The following is a 19,954-nucleotide window of genomic DNA, read 5'->3' on the forward strand; positions in this document are numbered from 1 at the left end:
TCATCTCCCACAAGTGCTCGATCAAGTCAACTTGACGTCTCTCGTGAACATATGAAGATTGCATTTCTTCATAACGATCAATCATGGGGTTGTTGAATCGACCATCCCGAACTAACGGTTCGGGCTCCATTGGTAGTCCATTTGGTCCCATCGGCCTTTCATATATTCTTGTCAATGCCGTGTTCATGGGATCGGGTTCAAACACCTCTGGAGCATCGTAGTCATACTCATCCTCCACAATCATGTTGTGGAGGATGATGCAAGTCATCATAATACTCCTCAACACCTCCTCGTCTAGCATCCGAGCAGCACCCCTGATAATTGCCCAACGAGCTTGCAAGATACCAAAACACCTTTCCACGTCTTTCCTGTAACCTTCTTGAAAGGAAGCAAAGCTTCTTTCCTTCTCGGATTGGGGATTCGGAATTGTTTTCACGAATGTCGTCCACCTAGGATAAATTCCGTCGGCAAGGTAGTACGCACCAGAGTATACGGTATTGTTGATTTGGTACGTGACCTGGGGGGAATGACCTCGCAATACCTCGTCGAACACCGGGGATTGACCAAGGACATTGAGGTCATTCTGAGATCCGGCAACCCCAAAGAAGGCATGCCAAACCCAACAGTCGAATGAAGCTACGGCCTCCAAAATTATACTTTTTTGGCCCTTTCGATTCCCGTACTCTCCTTGCCAAGCAGTAGGACAATTCTTCCACTGCCAGTGCATGCAATCAATGCTTCCAATCATGCCTGGGAAACCTCGAGCCTCTGCTTTTTGTAGCAACCTTTGCAGGTCCCTCGGCGTGGGTTTGCGAAGGTACTCCCTCGTGTACAAATTTTCCACTGCATCACAGAATCTCACCAAACACTCTAGGATAGTTGATTTTCCCATCCTTGCAATCTCATCCACCTGCTCTGCAGATGCCCCATAAGCAAGCATCCACAAAGCAGCTGTAAGTTTTTGCTCCGGGATAAGACCCAAAACTCCAACAGCATCATGCTTTTGAATGAAGTATGTGTCGTAATTACAAATATCATGCATGATTTTTTTGAAACAAATGTGGCTGCATTCTATATCTCTCTCGAAACTTATGAGCAGGATATAACGAATTTGGGATAAAGTAATCCTCCAAGAGATTCTTACCCCGAGACTCTCTACGTCTGTCCACATTTGGGGCACGAGGACGACGGTGTTGCCTTGATTGATTAAGCATACACACCGCTACTGCAAGCATTTGTTCCTCTTCTTCATCGGCGTCCCGATCTTCTTCAGCACGTCTACGCCGGATTTCTTCCCTTTCTTTCTGTTGCCTCTCTAACACCCTCCTCAAGTTTGACATTGAGAGTAGAATGTGTTTTGTAAAATCTGAGAAATGAAGGAATAGATAAGAGATGGTGTGAGAGGTATGAGTTGATGGTGTAGTTTTATAGAGGGATTCAGAAGATAGAGATGACACGTTGCACAATTTTAGAGGATGAAAATCTTATCTGAAATATGAGATTATAATTTTTAAAAAATATCTGAAAATCTTATCTGACAGAGATGACACGTGGCACAATTTTAGAGGGTGAAAATCTTATCTGAAATATGAGATTATAATTTTTTTTTAAATATCTGAAAATCTTATCTGACATGGGACACGTGGTACAATTTTAGAGGGTGAAAATGTTATCTGAAATCTGAGATTATAATTTTTTTTAATGAATATCCGAAAATTTTATCTGGAATAAGACACGTGGCAATCGAGATTCTCATCCGAAAATCTTTTCTGAAAAATAATGGACACGTGACAACCAAAAATATTATCCAAAAATTTAATTACAAAAGATTATCAAAATTAATGGTTTAAAGATAAAAAAAAATATATGCAACAAAATATAAACTTGTTATGTATTTATAGGGAAAGTGAATAAAATTGTTATGTATTTATAGGGAAAACATCCATAATTTTTTTTTTGTTTTTTTAAAAAAAAATTTGATTTTTTTTTCCTTTTTTTTCAATTTTTTTGACTCGCTGATGTCAGCGTGACATCACCACTGACATCAGCAAACTCGGGCTGAAGCCCAGGCAAAATCTGCCCTTGGGCTTGCCCAGGCTGGTGGGACCCAGGACTTGCCCAGGCTGCAGGCACTGCGCTGGAGGTCCAAAAGTGAAGAAATGGGCCTCTTGCCCTGGCTAGAAGAGCTGCGGTGGACATGCTCTTATGGGTGGAGTTGCTCTTATAAGAGACACTTGCCAAGTAAAAACATGCAGAAACCATTGTTATTGCAACCAGATGGATAAGTTGAGCACATTTTTCTTGTCTTTTACGAACAGTGAAAACTTCTCTCTTTCAATGAAAGCATTTTTCATTTTTACTGTTCTACATTGATCTAAAGAGTAAAGATACAAGCATCTGGGATCAGAAATGTTGCAATCGCAGCCTACCCCATGCAAATAGATTTATACATTACACATTATTTGATACACCATAAGATATGGATGGGGAGATTTGCCTGCCACACTGTCAAGATTCACGGTTTACTTTCAACGTCGACTGTTTTAATTGCCTCCTCGTAGACAGAGCCAGTTAACGATTTAGACTGTGTCGTGTATTGACAGAGGACAACCTGCTCTGTGGATTTGGGAGGAGAACTTGGCAGATTCCATTGAGGTTCATGAGCAAGGCATTTTGTTGTCTGCTTAGCTACTCCAAGAGATGCATGAAATTGTTCATGTCCTGCTGCGTTCATAAACCTAAACTTGTCATCTTTGCTTTCATAACAGTTAACACACTGCATTTTTCTTCTCTGCACCTCTTCCCGAGCTCTCTGGAAGATAAAAGGAGAGCGCAAACAATGAGATATTTCTAAAAGAGAACATTCTCAGTTCACTATGGAAACAATCAGTTAATAGTTACATAAAGGAGATGAAAATCCAAAACAGAATAAATTTGAGCACATATAGAACCACATAATGAACCTTGTGCCCTTCTTACTTAATCATAGTCACTCTATTTAGTGATGCCCTTATTCTCATGTTTCACAATAACCATTGCACTACGACAATGTTTACAAATTTTCAGCTTGTACAAAATTGCCAATAGCGGAACAAAGAAGTTAGTATGGCATGTAAAATACTGTAAATGTTTTGAAGTGCTTATGAAAAAATTCCATATACATCTTCCTGTAGGACTTGTCCAGAAGAACTTTATACCTCATGACTATTATGAGAAGTAGCATCTCGTTTACCAGAGCAAAATATTTCATGACACACACTAAAGAACATCAAGTCACATCTCCAACAGAATAACAACATGCAAGGTTAAGTGTTGCATACTGCACAATACAACCTATGGATCTCCATCCATCAACTACAACTGTTGGTAAACTACAATGTTCGGAGCTACTTGAATCCATACCTGAACATGTGATCAACACCTCTCATCTACATAAAACTCAATACCCACACAGAGTGATGCCTTGTTTTCAGAAATTATTATCAACTCTATATTTCAGAGCAAAATTTATCAATTCTATCATGTCAAAATACCATCAGTACCAAAATCATAAATCGCATATAAGATTTCACCTATACCAAACTTTCGAGACGATAGTAGCGGCATCAAAGCTAAGCAGCCATACATCAACTAAATAAAACTAAAGCAATCAGCGAGAGATTATTTGTAAGGACAAGTGAGACAAACCTGTAGCAATCTGAAATCGAACTTGGGCAGTCCAATTTGCCCAACAGTCAATGACCCAAACAAGTTCCCAAGCAATGCAGCATCAGGCACAGTTAACCCATTAACAAGCCCAGCAACAAACCCACCTAAGAAACTGTCTCCGGCACCCGTCGGATCAACCTGGTTCGTCGGAAAAGGCCCAACTTCCACTTCCCCATCTCTCCAATACACTCTACACCCACGCCTCCCGTTCGTCACAACAACACAGCAGAGCTTCCTCACCTCCTCAACCTCCATGAACAAGGCCTCTTCCGCCGATGCCTTTAAGAACCCAATTCGCGGCAATAGGTGGAAGAAACCACTCTCTTTCAAAGCCACATGCTTCACAGTCCCATTGACGCCATCGAAAGCTCGGATCAGAGCCTGGATGTCCACAAACACAGTGTTGCAAATCTCAAGCAGCTTCTCCATCGTCTCGACCGTGACCTCCCCTCCGACCCCGACCGCCATTCCGAAATCAAACCTGGATTCGGGGAGATCCGAGGGCTTAATCGGGTCGCAGGAGCTGACCCGTTTCAGAACCCGGTCCTGGCGGCCGTCGCCGTCGACGCCCGAATCGAAATGCGCGTGGAACAGAGTGGTTTTGCAATTGGGTACAACAATGGGGTCACGAGGAACCGAGTAAGCGAAGTCGGAGCCGACTTTGGAGACCAGATTGTAGGGAACGGAGAGGCCATCGAAGACGTTGGAGATGAAAGAGGCTGCCCCACCGAGAGTCTCGGCCAAAACGACGCCGTCCTTGATGAGAACGTCGTGGCAATAGTTGCCGGAGACTAGCACTCGGTGAGTGGAATTGGGTTGGTTTCGGTCTCGAACCATGTGGGGTTTGGTGGGTTGGGATTCGATTGTGTGATTTCAGGATCATCGGGAAGAAGAAAGAAGTTAGGGTTTGAGAGGCGCCATTGAAGAAATGAGGAGAGAGAGAGACAGAGAGAGAGAGATATTTAAGAGATGACGATGGGCGCAGAATGAAGACAAAGTTGGGTGACAAAGTTGGGTTTGGGTTGGCAAATTGTACGTGCAGGTGTCGCTAGGAAGAAGACGCGCAATGCGCACCAGAATATAGAGATGATATGAGAGAGAGGGAAAGATGGAGAGGAATTGAAAAACATATTTATAGTGTGCATGGATGGAGAGATCAATGGGTTGGGGGAGGAAGCTGACTGTTGTCGGTGATGGCCTCTCCTCCGTCCTTTGCTTACTTTGATTTGCGGAATTGGGACCATCCGGAATTGCCACTATGATTTGTTTATTCAAAATTTATACTTATTAATTAATTTCTTTTTTTCTTTTTTTTTGGGTTCGAAAACTTATTAATTTCTTAGATATTAAAAATCATTACTGTCATCTTAGATTAAATTCTCTTTTTGGGTCCAAGCTTGACATTATAAAGCCCAATGGTACAAAGAAGGACTCAATATACTAGGCCCAACAACACAAACGCTTCAAGAAGAACCCTAAGACATCCTATTTCAAATAGATTGGAGTACTGCCCTGTTCTCCTTCTGTCAAACTTATAAACTCTGGGATTTAGAAAAATACTTGCCTCCTCAAGAAACTCCTACATCCCTACTAATCACAGTTTGACATGTAAGAATGCCTCCTTCCAGGTAAGGAGGGAAGCAGTGTCCTAGGATTTAGTTTACTAAATTGGACAACATGTCAATATATTGTGTCTTACAAGGATGAGACTCATAAAGACTGATTTAGACATGATTCCAATTCCGTTCACGCCAAGCCACTAAACAATGCCTAAAAGCTCTACTAAGTGTCAAAACAAGAAGAGAAAAGTCTTTGTAACAATCCAAAAGTACAACCTCATTCTCAAGGTCACTTATGTTGCGACTCTACAATATCACTATTCATTACTTATTCTTTGGCATCAAACAGTATCACTATAGATTACTTATTCTAACTTTGGCATCAAAGAGTCTTTAGCTAACACCACATCTGTGTATTTCAAATCACAGAAATCGGTCCTTTGTGCAAGATATTGTGCATAGAAGACCCGCTCAATAATCAAGCAGAATTTAACTTAGGTTCGAGCAAGAACATCATTGAGACCCTGCTAGGACAGCCATTATTAACAGGCCAAATTTAAGTATCACGGTCCTAATGGACGAGCTCACCACTTTAGGACCACCCCATGGAAGAACTCCCTTTGTAGGAGCTCCCGGAAAATATTCAAAAAATACTTGTACTAAAGTGCTAACTAAGCAGAGCATAAAGCGGTAATCATAACAGAACATCCATCAGGTGTTTGCTAATAGCTATCATCCAACGAGGGGACTGGGAATGTGATTCCAGATCACTTACAACCCTCTGAAATGGCCTAGCGTGTCACAAATTGCACTACTTTAGAATACGATTCTTATTCGAACTCCAAACGCTATCTCTGACTCTAAAGTAAACCATTTGAGACCCACATTAAACAATAAAAGGAAAAGAAAAGAAAAAAAGTGGAGCACATCCTTTTCGGGCCACTCTTTTTCAGAGAGTTGAAGATGGTGTTTTTCTTCTTCTCCTTTGGTCACTTTTTAAAACTAAAAGGTACAGGCTTTCCAACCCTGGCAATTTCATCTTTATTTTCGAACCTTCCAAATCAAATCTAAACATATATTTACAGGATTGATTCAATGCCCAACATTCTCATGTTGCTAACTTTAAATTTTCACAACAGAGCAGGGGGGGGCGGGGGCATTTACTATATGATAAAACATGTCTGCTGAAAGAATGCAAACTCCAACTTCTTCCAAGTATTGGGTACTAGATATTCGCAAACTTCTTTACCTCTTTTAATTGCATTTATAACATAAAAAGAGATGGATTTGGCAGTGTCATTGCAGTAAAGTGGGGAAGCAGACACTGGAAGATGAATTGCATAAAATCTAGGTTGGTTACTTTACAGTTATAAACAAGAAACAACAGACTGTAAGTAGTATTGAAGTTCGTACAGAGATTGCATGAAGCCTAGTTGGCCAGCTAATCAAATTGTCTTATTTACTAGATGTTGGTCAGGATGCTATACCAGGCTAATGCAGGCAACTAATGCAGCATACCAAGCTCATCAATCAGAGCGGATGCCACCCATAAAGGTCCTCGGATCAGGGCAGCCTCCATTGAACTGGGCTTGTGAAAAGTCAAAACCAGGGTTCTGCACAGGACCAAAAAAAAATAATCACAAACTATATGACCAGGAAAGTCATATAAGGGCAACTTTGGTTAAGGTTCATTTGATCTGTACAAATTCATTTCCATAAAAGAGCCCTTTTCTGTTTAAGATAACTAGAATAAAACTAATTTGTAGGCCAAAACCAACAACCAAATGGAAGATGTCAGGAACAAATAATTACATCTAATGCCCTTTAAGATCCTGCATCAACATTTCTTATCAATAGAAAATCAGAAGGCTAATTTTGAACCTCTAGTTAGACAAAACTACTGTATATAGGGAAAATCATGCGAAAAACGTTCTCATCTCTTCCTGACGAGTAAAATGCAATATATGCGGAATCTTGGGCACAATTAACGATAAAACTGCCACATGTTAATTAAAGAAATCCTAGTAAAACCACCTAACAATATTAGTTGCACTTAGCAAGCACTATCTGTTAATCATTAGTAACAGTAAGATTATCAGCTAGCTTCACATTCAGTTCATCAATTAAAACACTAAAACATAATTCCATACAACGAGAATAAGATGCATAAGTGTAACTCACCTCTTCTTGAAATCTCTGAAGCATGAGGCGCTTCTGCTCAAGGTCAGTGGAGTAAGGATCTAGCTGACCGTCCCCCACTATAGGTGAAGCCCATGTCTGCCCTTTGTCCCTCTTTTGCAGTGTAATGTGCATTATATCATCCTCTACCAAAATATTTATTTTTAAAAAAAAAATCAGCATAATTCAAATTTATGAAGAAATTAAAAAAAAAAAAAAAAAAACAGAGAATATAAGGGGAAAAAGAAAACTAACACTAATTACCTATTGTCCAGAAAGAACAGTCTGTCTTCACTGGGCTAGTAAGATCATGCTGTACAATCCGCATACGAAAAGCACCGTTGAAACCACCTATCAAAAACTTCATTTTTCAAGGAAATAAATCAAATGGAACTGAATTACTTACATTGAGGTAGGGAGGATTGCCTTTGATGCCGACTTCGACGTGCTTCGACTGGATTTTGCAAAAAAATTGCTTTGAAGGAACATTTTGGGGCAGATTTATGTACATGTTCACCTCCTCTAGGGTTTGGTCCCATTCAAACACCTTCTGACCTAAGAATTTCAATCCGCACACAAATTTCAGTCACGCAAACCAAAATAAAAAGCAAAAGCCGTGAAAGGAAAGAGACTTACCATTGTGAACGAAGCTGTGGCGCTTCTCTGGAGCCAATTTCTCGGCCATTTGGGTCGCTAGGGTTTGCTTACGCTCTGCGTTTTGGATCCTCTGTTCGCGCGCTTGTCTTCCTCCTTGTCTTTGTTTCTTGAAGCTTCTAATGCGGAAAGTTGAAGATTCTTAAAACTGACCCTAACATTAATGAATTTTTATGTTTATTCCCCTTTACTTTTGTGAATCATTTTTTTGTGTACCATAATTTCGTCATTTCCATTATTGCCACATTTTATTATATTCTTTCCCCTTCTGTTTATGATTGTGGAACTTGGGTTGGGTCTTCCTCAAACTTCAACACCTCCCATATGATCATATCCACCACCTATTCATTGAAATTGTGAATGCGGCACCATATCCACCGTTTATTTAATGAAATTGTGAATGCACATGTATAGGCACACGTATTAAGTAAATTCAGGTATTTTATTTACATAAGACATTAAAGTAGGGAGTTTCGAGTTTAGAACTTGCTCCCTGCTCATCTTGCTACTACTGAGCCACCTAAAGTTTGTAGGTACAAGGAAATAATAACCATTTGGAAAATCTTATAAGGATTGTTGAGTTCTACAAAAATTAGACATGTAAGATAAAAAAGACATGAATCAAATGAAAAAAAATTATATATATCAACTAGCAAAGTGGTTTAATAGCTCGTAATGTTGGGGAGGAGGTTCTGAGCTCGAATCCACTTTCCCATTATTTTTATTTTAAAAAAATACACACTAATTACATAAATGAGATAAATAACGAGTATATAGCGACAGGTTTGTAGTTTATGATCAATTGTGTCGTAATATGCATGGCATGGCACCACTAAAATACGTACAAAAGTGACCCATTAGGGTTGCTTTTCATGATATGAGTACTAATTTGATTTTGCATGGGTTAGCCAAACCAGTTCCATTTTGGAGTGTAAAAACGAGAGTCTATGTCTTTAAGGAAACTTCGTCCAATATTTTCTTTTGGCCAAGAATATCTGACCAATCAGTTTATGGGTTTTTTCTTCTTCTTTTTTTGGTTTGATCAAACTGTAAAAGAAATGACAACCGTTTGATTCCTTTCGAGGAAAAGGCTTGAAAATTCCACGAAAGTTCGGACTCTGTGGGTACATCACATATGTACATATTGTTGCTTCCTTTTAGCCTCTCTCTCTCTCTCTCTCTCTCTCTCTCTCTCTCTCTCTCTCTCTTCTCTCTTCTCTCTCTCTCATTGGACTAGTACGTTATTGCTTGCTTGCTTCCATTGAAGCACACTGAAAGATGCAGATAGAAGCTAGCAGCTAGCTTAACCAAGGACACAAACTGAGTGGAGATGCAAAACCCAAAAGAGACAATTGGACATAATATTATTAAATAAATATATTTTGTCATCGAGTCACTGCCGCTGGCAAGTGTGGCGGGTAAAGGGTAAAGGATAGAATAGAGAGCTTTGCATGCAGTACTCTCCAAGTGTGGATAAAATTCATGCATGTTTCCACATCAATCTGCTGCTATTAATCACTTTTACTACAAATCAGCTCCAAACAAATATATCCACAAATATAATTTTCTTCAGAATTAAAGTCTAATAACCTTTTGGTTACTCTACTGGAGGCCCTCGGCACAAGCAGGTAGGACAGTTGTCTAAGGCCCTTAAATTGAGACGGCTACAATTTGTATAATACTATATATATATATATATATATTATTTATAAATACTATATTATATAAATATTATGTTAGGCCCAAACCAATTATTGTAAATATAAAAAACTTACCTAATTATTTAATTCAAAATTAAAAAGAGGAAACTCAATAAAGGCCCACTCATTGTAAAAAAAGAAGAAAAAAAACTTGCTCAATTACTCAATTAAAAATTAAAAAAAGGAAACTTAATAAAGATCCAATTATTTTTTTAACTTATAGTTTAAATTAATTAACCAACGGGGTCTAGCCCAATGGAAAAAAGGCCTCGACTTACATACAAGAGCAGAGGCGGATCCATTAAGGCGCAAGAAGGTGCAGCTGCACCTCCCCTCGCTGAAAAAACTATTGCAGGTGTTTCAAATTGCCCCTTTGCTCAACTGGTGTACAGATTATCTTATTTCCATTTTCAACATTTAAGTAAATGTCTTTGTCCTTTTACTTTAATTTATTTTTATATTACTCCATTTACTTAAGTTTACAATGTAAATAAGGAAGTACCCCTTATTTGGATTCAAATAAAAATACTAAAAAATCAAATTCCTACCAAATCAAAATATGAAAAATCGGTTTTACTGCAAAATACGATTTAGGCTAAAAATAATGGCTCATTAAGTCAATATATACTTCATACTAAAATCCCATAAAATCAAGTTTTCTTATTTGATGTGTAAGGAATAAAAGCCGCCAAAAATTATCTTGAGAAAATGATTATTCCAAAAGACCATTTTTCATACTTAATCAATTTTGCACATCCGCTAAAAAATTTCTGAGTCCGCCATTGTACAAGAGGTCTTAGGTTTGAACTCACATGACATCTTTGTTGTGCGTGTGTGAAAAAATCTCCCCTCTAGTTTAGACTATCGCTTGTACTATATAAAAAAATCAAATAACTTAGTTGAATCAATTAGGAAATTGAAAAAGATGTAGTAGAAAAACTTGATTATGTAAAGTTAATTGATACTTTTAAATCAAAAAATGCAAACTGAGTGATATTTAAGTGATGTTTTGATACATTTTATAAAATTATTGTGTAAATTACATATTGATTTTTTTTAATGTTATAATTGTGAATTTGAGTTTATATAATATTTTTTAACTTACAAAAAAAAAACTCACATATATATAGAGATAGATAGAGAGAGAGAGAGAGAGAGAGAGAGAGAGAGAGTAAAAGGCCCAATTTAAGATTTTTGCCTAAGACTTCCAAAACGTAGGACTGCCGCCTCCACTTCTAATAGTCATCCACTGACATTAGGAAGTTCAAACATATCATCTAATAAATAATGGCATTGATCCTATGTTTACTCTTTTCACATGTAATTTGTGTCAGCTTAAATTTTTATTTCATTTGGAGTATATAAGCGATTTTGAGAGAGAGAAGAATTCTTGAATAATTACTTTTAACCATTTGAACTATAATTTCCTTCATATATAATTTTTTTTTATTTTTTTATTGGACCTTCATATGTAGTGATACTTTTGTCCACGTTTTGGGCCTCTCCTAAATTGCTTTTGAGTTGCGTTCACATGTATGTAACCCACAGGACTAATGCGAAAATCCCAAATGTAATACAAAATTGAAGGGTGTCAAATCTCGTTTTATTTTATTTGTCAGGTTCAACCTTTATTCCCATAAAAAAATATTAAAACATTTTCATTTTCATTTTTTTAGTACAAACGAAAGTCTAAATTAGAAGGAGAGAGATTTCAAAAACACACAAATGATGTCATAAAAATTCCAACCTAAGATCTCTTATCTCAAATTAAGACACTTTTAAAATGCATATATTCATCCACATTTTCATTTTTGCCAAGGAATTGTGGATGAATATGCGCATGTTTTTTGTTGCCATCCGGCTACGCGGCTTGTAACTCCACCTGCTGATTGAGTACGTGGTATCCATGCAAGAATATAGAAACAAACGCGAGAAAATTCCAGGAAGTTGCCATGCCTACTAATATTATTTATATCCACGACCCTTTTTTTCTTCACAGAGAGAAAGAGAGATAGTCAAGAAACTGAAAGAGAGAGTCTCTAGCTATCATGGAAGAATCACAGAACAACATAGAGAATGGGATCATTAGTGATAATTATAAGGCATTATTAGACAATAATCACAAGGAGCAGTGGGCTAATAATATTAATGGATCAAGAACACCTCCACAAAACATGGCAGCCTCCATGGTCCGCAAGAAGTCCGACCCGATACTCGTTTCCAATGTTCGCTTCCAAATGCTCAGAAGTTTGCTCAACAATTTGCAAGAGGTGGTTCTTGGCACCAAGCTTGCTCTGCTCTTCCCTGCCATTCCCCTTGCAATTGCGGCTGATTTTTATCACTTTGGAAGAGTAAGTCTCAAGCAAACTATTTTGATATTCCCTTATTTTTCTTATGATTTTTTTTTTTTTTTTTGTGTTTGTAAATTAATGATCATTTTCATTAATTTGATTGTTCTTGTGCAAAATGTAGCCTTGGATTTTCGCTTTGAGCTTGCTTGGACTCACCCCACTTGCTGAACGTGTCAGCTTCCTCACTGAGTAAATTTTTTTTCTCATTAATTATTATTTACCATATATATATAGATGTGCAAACTTTTTCTAACATTGTTATTTCCTATTTTGTATGTACCCAAAAAAAACTCAGACAAATTGCTTACTTCACTGGTCCAACAGGTAACAATCTCAGTTAATTATAAATTAATTAGAATGTTTAATTATTTATAATGACAATATTTTTGTGAATAATGATGATTTTGATTTAAATTTACAGTTGGAGGCCTTCTGAATGCAACATGTGGCAATGCAACGGAGATGATAATAGCATTATTTGCCCTTCGCCAAAACAAAATCGACGTGGTGAAGTACTCTCTGTTGGGTTCCATTCTCTCCAACCTCCTCCTTGTGCTTGGGACCTCTCTCCTTTGCGGGGGTTTGGCCAACCTGAAAAAGGAACAAAGATATGATAGAGTAAGCAAAAATTAATTAATTAAATTATAATTAATTAATTTGCTGTAATTAAATTTTGTGCGGCTTGAATTGAAACAGAAACAGGCTGATGTGAATTCACTCCTGCTGCTGCTGGGGTTGCTTTGCCACATGCTGCCATTGTTGTTCAGATATGCGTCGGGGCTGAACAATCCCTTTGCCACCAACACTCTCCAGTTGTCTAGAATAAGCAGCATTTTTATGCTTATAGCATATGTTGCCTACATCTTCTTCCAGTTGAAAACCCACCGCCAGTTCTTTGAATCACAAGAGGTAGTAGTGATCTTAGTAGCATGTTTAATCCATAATGTAAAAAACAAATTAAGTCTATATGAGTTAACAATAAAATCCATCATTATTAATATCCATTCCTTAAACAAAACAAAAAAAAAAAAAAAAAGTATCGGTTGGACAGGGTGTACGCTTTCCTCTCACAATCATCTTGCCATGTGAATGGTGTTAGGTAAATGTAAGAGCGAGGGCGTATGAAGAGAATGAACTAATTTGCTCACCACCACATTATTTGTTATACTAGAAGAATTTGATTTTTGGAATCCGTGCAGTGAATGCTAGTCATACCACATTTATATACCACATTGTATACCACCTCTGTAATAGAGGGGGACTCCACATCTATTAGAGAGGTAATATGCAAATGTGGTATGTCTAGCATTGCTCATAGACTAAATCAAACTCATTCAACGACACCACCATTTACTGGTGATGAGCAAATTAATCTATTTCACTCCAAAAATTATCAATCTTCCTCACTTGCATAATGTGACTTCCACAATATTATGGTCCTAACCCATATGAGAAAATTAGAATTAAAATTAAGGGAAGATTATGAAAGCATATTCCATGTATTTCCTCTGTTTCCATAGCTTTCACATACTAGCCTATATGTAATATATATGAGTTCCTTCTGGAACAAGGCACCAGTCCATAGACCAATCTTTTTGGGACATAAAACTAGTTTTATAAATAATATAAAAGTCACAATTTGTAAATATTGGCTAGTGATTAGCTTGTTTCAATGCCAATGAACAGGGAGATGAAGATGAAGAAGAAGAAAAACCAGTGATAGGATTTTGGAGTGCATTCAGTTGGCTGGTTGGTATGACAATTATCATAGCTCTCTTGTCTGAGTATGTTGTGGGAACAATTGAGGTATACATTAGATAGGCCTGATCATTATACTAATTTTTGGTTAAAATTCCTTGATGGTGACTTTTGAAGCATAAATTATTGCATAAATTAGTACCTAATTATATACATTTTGCCTCAATTAGGCTGCATCAAATTCTTGGGGCATTTCTGTGACCTTCATCAGCATTATTTTGCTACCCATTGTGGGGAATGCTGCAGAACATGCTGGATCAATCATCTTTGCTCTCAAGAACAAGTTGGTATGTTACATCAACAAAAATCACTCTAATTTCCCTTTTAGATATTACATTGGTCTGAAATCTGATTGCCCTATCTCTGATTTGTATGCAGGACATATCTTTGGGTGTTGCTTTAGGTTCTGCATCTCAAATTTCCATGTTTGTGGTAAGATTTAAAGTATACCAAGTCACATAACAGAGAAAATATTTGCTTCAAATTCTCTTATAAGAAAACCCAAGTGCCTATCTTCTTCTTTTTTCAGGTCCCTTTAAGTGTAATTGTTGCCTGGATAATGGGTGTCCAAATGGATCTTGATTTCAATCTCCTTGAAACTGGTTCTCTTGCTTTCACTATAATTATCACAGCCTTCACATTGCAGGTTTTCTCCTAATCCCCCCCCTTTGTTTCACTTTTTGTTCTTTTTTTTTTTTTTTTAGCTGAGAAAAATACCTTCTTCTGTTATTGTCCAGGATGGAACTTCACATTATCTGAAAGGGGTCATTCTTTTCCTGTGCTACATTATTATTGCTGCTTGCTTTTTTGTTGACAAAATTCCCATGAGTAAGTATCCACCCTCAATTTATAAAGGTACTAATTAAGAAGAACCAACATTAAGCTTGTGATTAATTATGTTATACTAATTAAGGACATTATGGATTTTGATGACAGATGAAACAACTGTGGGCACTTTGGGAACTGTACTTGAACCATCCTCAGGAGTCTTGGTTGCTTGATTAACTAGGCATCCCAAAATAAAAGTTGAGAACTGTTAAGCATCCATTTTGGTTAAGAGTTGAGATGGGGTGTGTTCTTCTCAAGAATCAAGGACTCTTGGAAATGAAAGGAAGTTCCCCCCTGAAAATGTTCGCTTCATTTTGGTTGAACTGGTGGCAAATTGGCAAGTGTTTTTATATTCAATATTTGACTTTTCTCCCTGTGACTAGAAAGCATGTATTTGATATTTAAGCAAATATGTGGGTGAAGCAGAGGGAAATGCAGCTATGTCTTCTTTTGGTGGCAATAATATCATGGAAATAAACTACTCTAGGTTGGAGTTCAACTTTGCTTTTTTAAATAAATGCTATGAAATGTCACATGTTTGACAAACTGTCATTATATAATTTACCATTGCAACATATGTCAGGAAATTATTCACATTACTTTTTTTTCGTTGGAATTTAGGAAGTGTGATGTGTGTTATTTTGATACCGCTTGTTGGTTTTAAATGCTGAAGAAGTACAATAGACAATAATTGAAATAAAGTAATTTTATTACATTGGAAGAGAATAATACATAACTTAATGTATGCTAATTGACCTCCTTCATAACTTATTGACTTATTGGCTATCACGCTTAATTTATATTAGTTTGGGCTATTTGGCCCTAGCTTGAGCTCGTCTTCAAGCTTCTTCCATAGGATAAGCTAGATAGCTAGTTGCAGTGGTTAACTCCCACCAACTTTAGTTGATTAGCTAGATAGCTAGCTAGTTTAGGTTGCTAGCTTACTAGCTTAGATTTGGGTAGCTTCTTTGCTCCCACATTGATTGGGAGTTATATTAGTTGACTCCACACAGAGCCGGCTCATGGACTGTGCGGGCTGTGCGACCACACAGGGCAATTGTTCCCTCGTTTTTTCTGTAGTTTAGTTAAGGTCGAATGTTGAAATCACAGTTCATAAAAATAAAAAAATAAAAAAAGGTTTTTTTAGTACATCGATACGGGGAGGGGGAGTTTTCATTCGACGTTGTTGAAAGTTTCAAATCAGCCTCAACATCTCTCTTTTCACAGGGCCTCCAAAATCAATAGACCTGCTCTTCTGACTCCACATTGTTTGGGAGTTCTTTCTGTAAACTCCGCATTTCATTGTAGGTTGCATGCCTATTTATAGATGATTGTTTGCCGACTTAGCCTTGGTCTATCGACTTGGGCACTTTCTCCAAACCACATGTTCGTAGTCATGCTCTAGAGATTTCTTCCACCGCCACACTTTAGCCATTCACTAGTCACTTTTTCTAGAATATTATACCATATTCATTTTGTTTTGCCACCATGCAACTTTTTTATTGCGAGCTCTTGACTTTTCTAGAACTTTGTAGAACAAATGAGCAATAGTTTTTCAACATTTTCCCCCACTAATTTTGTGCATCTTTTAACGTTGCTACACTAAATATGTCATATTAAAATGAACGTATTTGTGAAAAGTCTAGTCTGGAGATCGCTTCCCCACAAAGGACTGCTATTTTATATGTCTTTATGTTTCCAAACTACCATTCTAACTGCATTTTATCGAAAATCACTTATTCCTAACACCAATCATTTATTTATTTATTTATTTCTTCTGTTTTCAGATGGGGGCTTATCTCAAGGACTCAAGGTTAGGCCTTAAATCATCGATGTCAGAAAATGTGTTTAGAAAGTAGAAGTATAAAAGTATGGTAAATGTATTATGATCAATAATCAATGATTATTTAAAGAAGAGAAAGCATGAAAGTCGAACTCTTGTCGTGAGTGTGAAGCGTGTGAGTTCACTACCAAAATAAAGTCGTTAGCCCCACAATGATGGCCAAACTTAGATACCACAAAACCACTCAATATTATATTTTAAAACTTTAATGTAACCATAAAGCCAGCAATATAACGGCAAGGGTCACATTCTGCCGGCTGACTAGCCCATGTAATAGGCTTTGACGCCGCAATGAATTGGCATCTTGTAATGGATCTAACATAAGCCAAAAGATAAACAATATAAATAGCCATCAGCCATCAAAAGGAAGCCATTTAAATAAACATGTTGCTTATCTTCATTACAAACAACTAGCATGCCTCTTATTATAATTCAATTATTTTCTGTCGTAAAATGCAAGCTTGAAATTGTGCCAGAAACCCTCAAAAGCAGGGGATTTTATACTTCTAGTTGTTGATTTTAACCAAGCACTAGACCTTTTCAAAAACAGTGAGGTCAAAGTTCTACCCAAGAAAAGTTCTTGCATATAATAAGACTTCCAAACTCAAACTTGAGACAGAGCTTCCATTTCTGTGTTAATGGCAGCTGAAGAAACTAAAAGACCAGAGGCAGCTGGCATTGAACATGTTGCAGCCATTTTTGGTGTTACAGGGCTAGTTGGGAAGGTGCTGGCCAAAGAGCTAATCTCAAAATCCAAATGGAAGGTTTATGGTATAGCTCGAAATCCGATGATCATATCGAATCAGCAATGTTCAAATTTCCATTTCATCCAATGTGATTTGCTAAACCCTTTGGAAACCCAGCAAAGGCTCTCATTGTTACAAGATGTGACTCATGTGTTTTGGGTCACTTGGGCAAGCCAAAACCAGTTAGATAGCATTGAGTGTTGTGAGCAAAACAAGGCCATGATGTCCAATGTCTTGAATGCCATCGTCCCCATGGCCAAGGCATTGAAGCATGTTTCTCTTCAGACAGGGATGAAGCATTATGTGTCATTGCAGGGGCCCTTCGATGAAGCAGAAGCTCGGTACTACAATGAGAATGGCCCGAGAGTGAATGCAGGCTGCAATTTTTACTATGTGCTGGAAGACTTGCTCAAGGAGAGGCTGGATGGTAAGATAGCTTGGTCTGTACACAGGCCTGGTTTGTTAATTGGTAGTTCTTCTAGGACTTTGTACAACTTTATGGGTAGTTTATGTGTTTACGGAACCATTTGTAAGCATTTGAATCTTCCCTTTGTGTTTGGAGGGACAAAGAAGTGTTGGGAAGAGACCTGCATTGACGGCTCAGATGCAAGACTAGTAGCTGAACAACACATTTGGGCAGCCACCAATGATGATATAAATGTACAATCCACTGATGGCCAGTCATTCAATGCAATCAATGGTCCAAGTTTTACATGGAAGGAGATCTGGACAGCACTTGCAGAAAAGTTTGGACTAGAAGTAGTACCCGAAAATGCATTTTCGGAGGACTTCTGGTATTCGAAAGCAATGGCTGACAAGAAAGAAGTGTGGAAAGAAATTGTTGTAAAGGAAAGGCTGATGAAAACTGAGATGGAAGATTTGGCCAATTGGGCATTCTTGGATGTCTTGTTTCGTTGTCCGTTTAAGCTATTGGGAACCCGAAACAAAGTTGATCAGCTTGGTTTTACTGTAAGGTATAAAACACTGGATTCAATCTTGTATTGGATAGATTGTATGAGAGATGAAAAATTAATACCTTAAAAGCATATGCTTTTGATGCATTGTGGCTGAATGTGTGGAGCACCACAAACTTTTCCTTCAAGAAAAATGAAACTGGTAGAAGGCTGTACCGATACATGTTCGTTTGTTGACTGCCTATTTCTTGTTTCCTTATTTTATGATCATACAGGTTGTTTTGGGGAAATTGAATAATACAGACGCGTTGTTTTCTTCATAAGTGTCTCCTCTTTTTACTCATCTTGTCTTTGGGGTATTTGGTCAGCCAAAACTTCGCCTAGTTCCATGCCCCAGCCTCACTTTGACTGCACAAGTAAAGGGGGCCTGCACTGGCCTAAGTTTTATATTTTCTACATGTCCTTTTTAAAAAAAAAAAAATGACGTGTCTAACCCAGTGAAGTACATTGACTTGTAAAAAAGAGGTCTAAGTTTCAAACCTCCATGACATCTTAGTTGTGTATGTGAGAAATCTCATTTCCCTTTAGTTTAGACTATTGTTTGTACTAAAAAAATAAAAATAAAAGATATAGAATTTGAAGTATGTGTTCACCATAATTTTAGTATATTTGACACGTGTCCTATTTGTATAGGCTAAGGGGGTAGGCATCTCTCTGTCTTGACTTTTGCCTTTGTTTATACAGTTGACTAATCCAGGCTGTCTGTATAGAATACCTCCCTAAGATATGAAAATAAAGCAGAGCATATTCAATTGGCTTACATGCTTTTAGTATATTTGTCACATATCTTATTTGTGTGATGATTGCACATAAGAGCACTTCCATCCATTTGCCATGATAAAGCGCAAGAGCAAGGGCAAGACAAGAGTTGTTACTATTCAGGTGAATAGTATCAGCCCTTGCAAAGGCAAAGTGTGTTTCCACCAATTGCCATGGCAAATGGCAATTATTATTCACTTTCAATTACTTTTATTTTTTATACATAAATGATTAATTTTGATAGGGTTTAGAGTTTTGGTGTGAGAAGTAAAAAATATGGCTAGGTATTTTAAAAAATTTTAAAAATTCTGAATTTTTTGGTTTTTTTTTCCTTTATTTTTTCCTTCAAAATTTCAATTATTTTAATTGACTGCTGACGTCATTATGGGGGTCAGCATTACGTCACTGTCCAAGTAGCAGCATGGGCTGAATTTGCCTGTGGGCTTGCTCAGTTTGCTGGAACCCACTGTTTGCCGAGGCTGTTTTGACTACCTAGAATCGCAATTTGGGGCTCAGCCCCCTTTTTACCCAGGCCAGCCTCTAGCGCTGGAAGTGCTCTAATTAGGCTACAACTTAGGTTAACTCTTTTTATTTTGGTAGATAGACATATAGACAACTGGTTTTATTTGTCGTTTTCATATAGTTGACTAACTCATGCCTCCAAACCCCTACTTATGTTTCAAAACTATGTAAGTTATCTCTCAAACAAAAACTCTATACCTAGCCAATGGGGGTTGGTTGAGTTGGTAAGGAGTATTCTCTTTGCTAGTAAGGCCTAGATTTGATTTCAGCTGTCGACAATCCCTCTTGGTGCTAATTTATAAAAAACCAAAAAAAGGAGTTAATGCCCCTAAACTCTTTCTGTAAGTCCTCAAGGAGGCCTTGATGGCCCTAGG

General features: G+C 37.6%; 4 protein-coding genes across 4 annotated transcripts; 2 read left to right on the forward strand and 2 right to left on the reverse strand.

The window, feature by feature from the left end:
• Positions 1-2,250: 2,250 nt before the first annotated feature.
• LOC117630117 (inositol 3-kinase) lies at positions 2,251-4,954 on the reverse strand. Its single transcript, XM_034362865.1, has 2 exons — positions 3,688-4,954; positions 2,251-2,812 (listed from the first exon to the last, which is right to left on the reverse strand). Exons 1-2 carry the CDS (start codon positions 4,543-4,545, stop codon positions 2,516-2,518), a joined length of 1,155 nt encoding a protein of 384 aa, XP_034218756.1. The 5' UTR covers positions 4,546-4,954; the 3' UTR covers positions 2,251-2,515.
• A 1,620-nt stretch (positions 4,955-6,574) lies between these two features.
• LOC117630118 (nudC domain-containing protein 2) lies at positions 6,575-8,235 on the reverse strand. The gene is made up of 5 exons (XM_034362866.1): positions 8,082-8,235; positions 7,852-8,000; positions 7,710-7,758; positions 7,449-7,591; positions 6,575-6,880 (listed from the first exon to the last, which is right to left on the reverse strand). The coding sequence occupies exons 1-5, from the start codon at positions 8,128-8,130 to the stop codon at positions 6,794-6,796; spliced, it is 477 nt and encodes a 158-aa protein (XP_034218757.1). The 5' UTR covers positions 8,131-8,235; the 3' UTR covers positions 6,575-6,793.
• Positions 8,236-11,799: 3,564 nt separating this feature from the next.
• On the forward strand, positions 11,800-15,287 carry LOC117631852 (vacuolar cation/proton exchanger 3-like). The gene is made up of 11 exons (XM_034365177.1): positions 11,800-12,150; positions 12,272-12,339; positions 12,446-12,474; positions 12,572-12,768; positions 12,847-13,059; positions 13,837-13,956; positions 14,079-14,195; positions 14,287-14,340; positions 14,438-14,554; positions 14,646-14,736; positions 14,845-15,287. The coding sequence occupies exons 1-11, from the start codon at positions 11,848-11,850 to the stop codon at positions 14,907-14,909; spliced, it is 1,374 nt and encodes a 457-aa protein (XP_034221068.1). The 5' UTR covers positions 11,800-11,847; the 3' UTR covers positions 14,910-15,287.
• A 1,930-nt stretch (positions 15,288-17,217) lies between these two features.
• LOC117632692 ((S)-8-oxocitronellyl enol synthase CYC2) lies at positions 17,218-18,397 on the forward strand. The gene has a single exon (XM_034366241.1). It carries the CDS (start codon positions 17,218-17,220, stop codon positions 18,364-18,366), a length of 1,149 nt encoding a protein of 382 aa, XP_034222132.1. The 3' UTR covers positions 18,367-18,397.
• The last annotated feature ends 1,557 nt before the right edge of the window (positions 18,398-19,954 follow it).

The sequence above is a fragment of the Prunus dulcis genome, chromosome 6 (genome assembly GCF_902201215.1).
Source record: "Prunus dulcis chromosome 6, ALMONDv2, whole genome shotgun sequence".
Classification (NCBI taxonomy): Eukaryota; Viridiplantae; Streptophyta; class Magnoliopsida; order Rosales; family Rosaceae; genus Prunus; species Prunus dulcis.

Excerpts from the sequence above, each read along its gene's own strand:
- LOC117630118 (XM_034362866.1), bottom strand. The coding sequence starts at position 8,130 with ATGGCCGAGAAATTGGCTCCAGAGAAGCGCCACAGCTTCGTTCACAAT. Across the intron at positions 7,759-7,851 it reads GCAATCCTCCCTACCTCAAT|CATGATCTTACTAGCCCAGT; the intron begins GTAAGTAATTCA and ends CGGATTGTACAG. Across the intron at positions 7,592-7,709 it reads CTGTTCTTTCTGGACAATAG|AGGATGATATAATGCACATT; the intron begins GTAATTAGTGTT and ends ATATTTTGGTAG.
- LOC117632692 (XM_034366241.1), top strand. The coding sequence starts at position 17,218 with ATGGCAGCTGAAGAAACTAAAAGACCAGAGGCAGCTGGCATTGAACAT.
- LOC117630117 (XM_034362865.1), bottom strand. The coding sequence starts at position 4,545 with ATGGTTCGAGACCGAAACCAACCCAATTCCACTCACCGAGTGCTAGTC. Across the intron at positions 2,813-3,687 it reads TCGATTTCAGATTGCTACAG|AGAGCTCGGGAAGAGGTGCA; the intron begins GTTTGTCTCACT and ends TTTATCTTCCAG.
- LOC117631852 (XM_034365177.1), top strand. The coding sequence starts at position 11,848 with ATGGAAGAATCACAGAACAACATAGAGAATGGGATCATTAGTGATAAT. Across the intron at positions 12,340-12,445 it reads CGTGTCAGCTTCCTCACTGA|ACAAATTGCTTACTTCACTG; the intron begins GTAAATTTTTTT and ends AAAAAAACTCAG. Across the intron at positions 12,769-12,846 it reads AGGAACAAAGATATGATAGA|AAACAGGCTGATGTGAATTC; the intron begins GTAAGCAAAAAT and ends GAATTGAAACAG.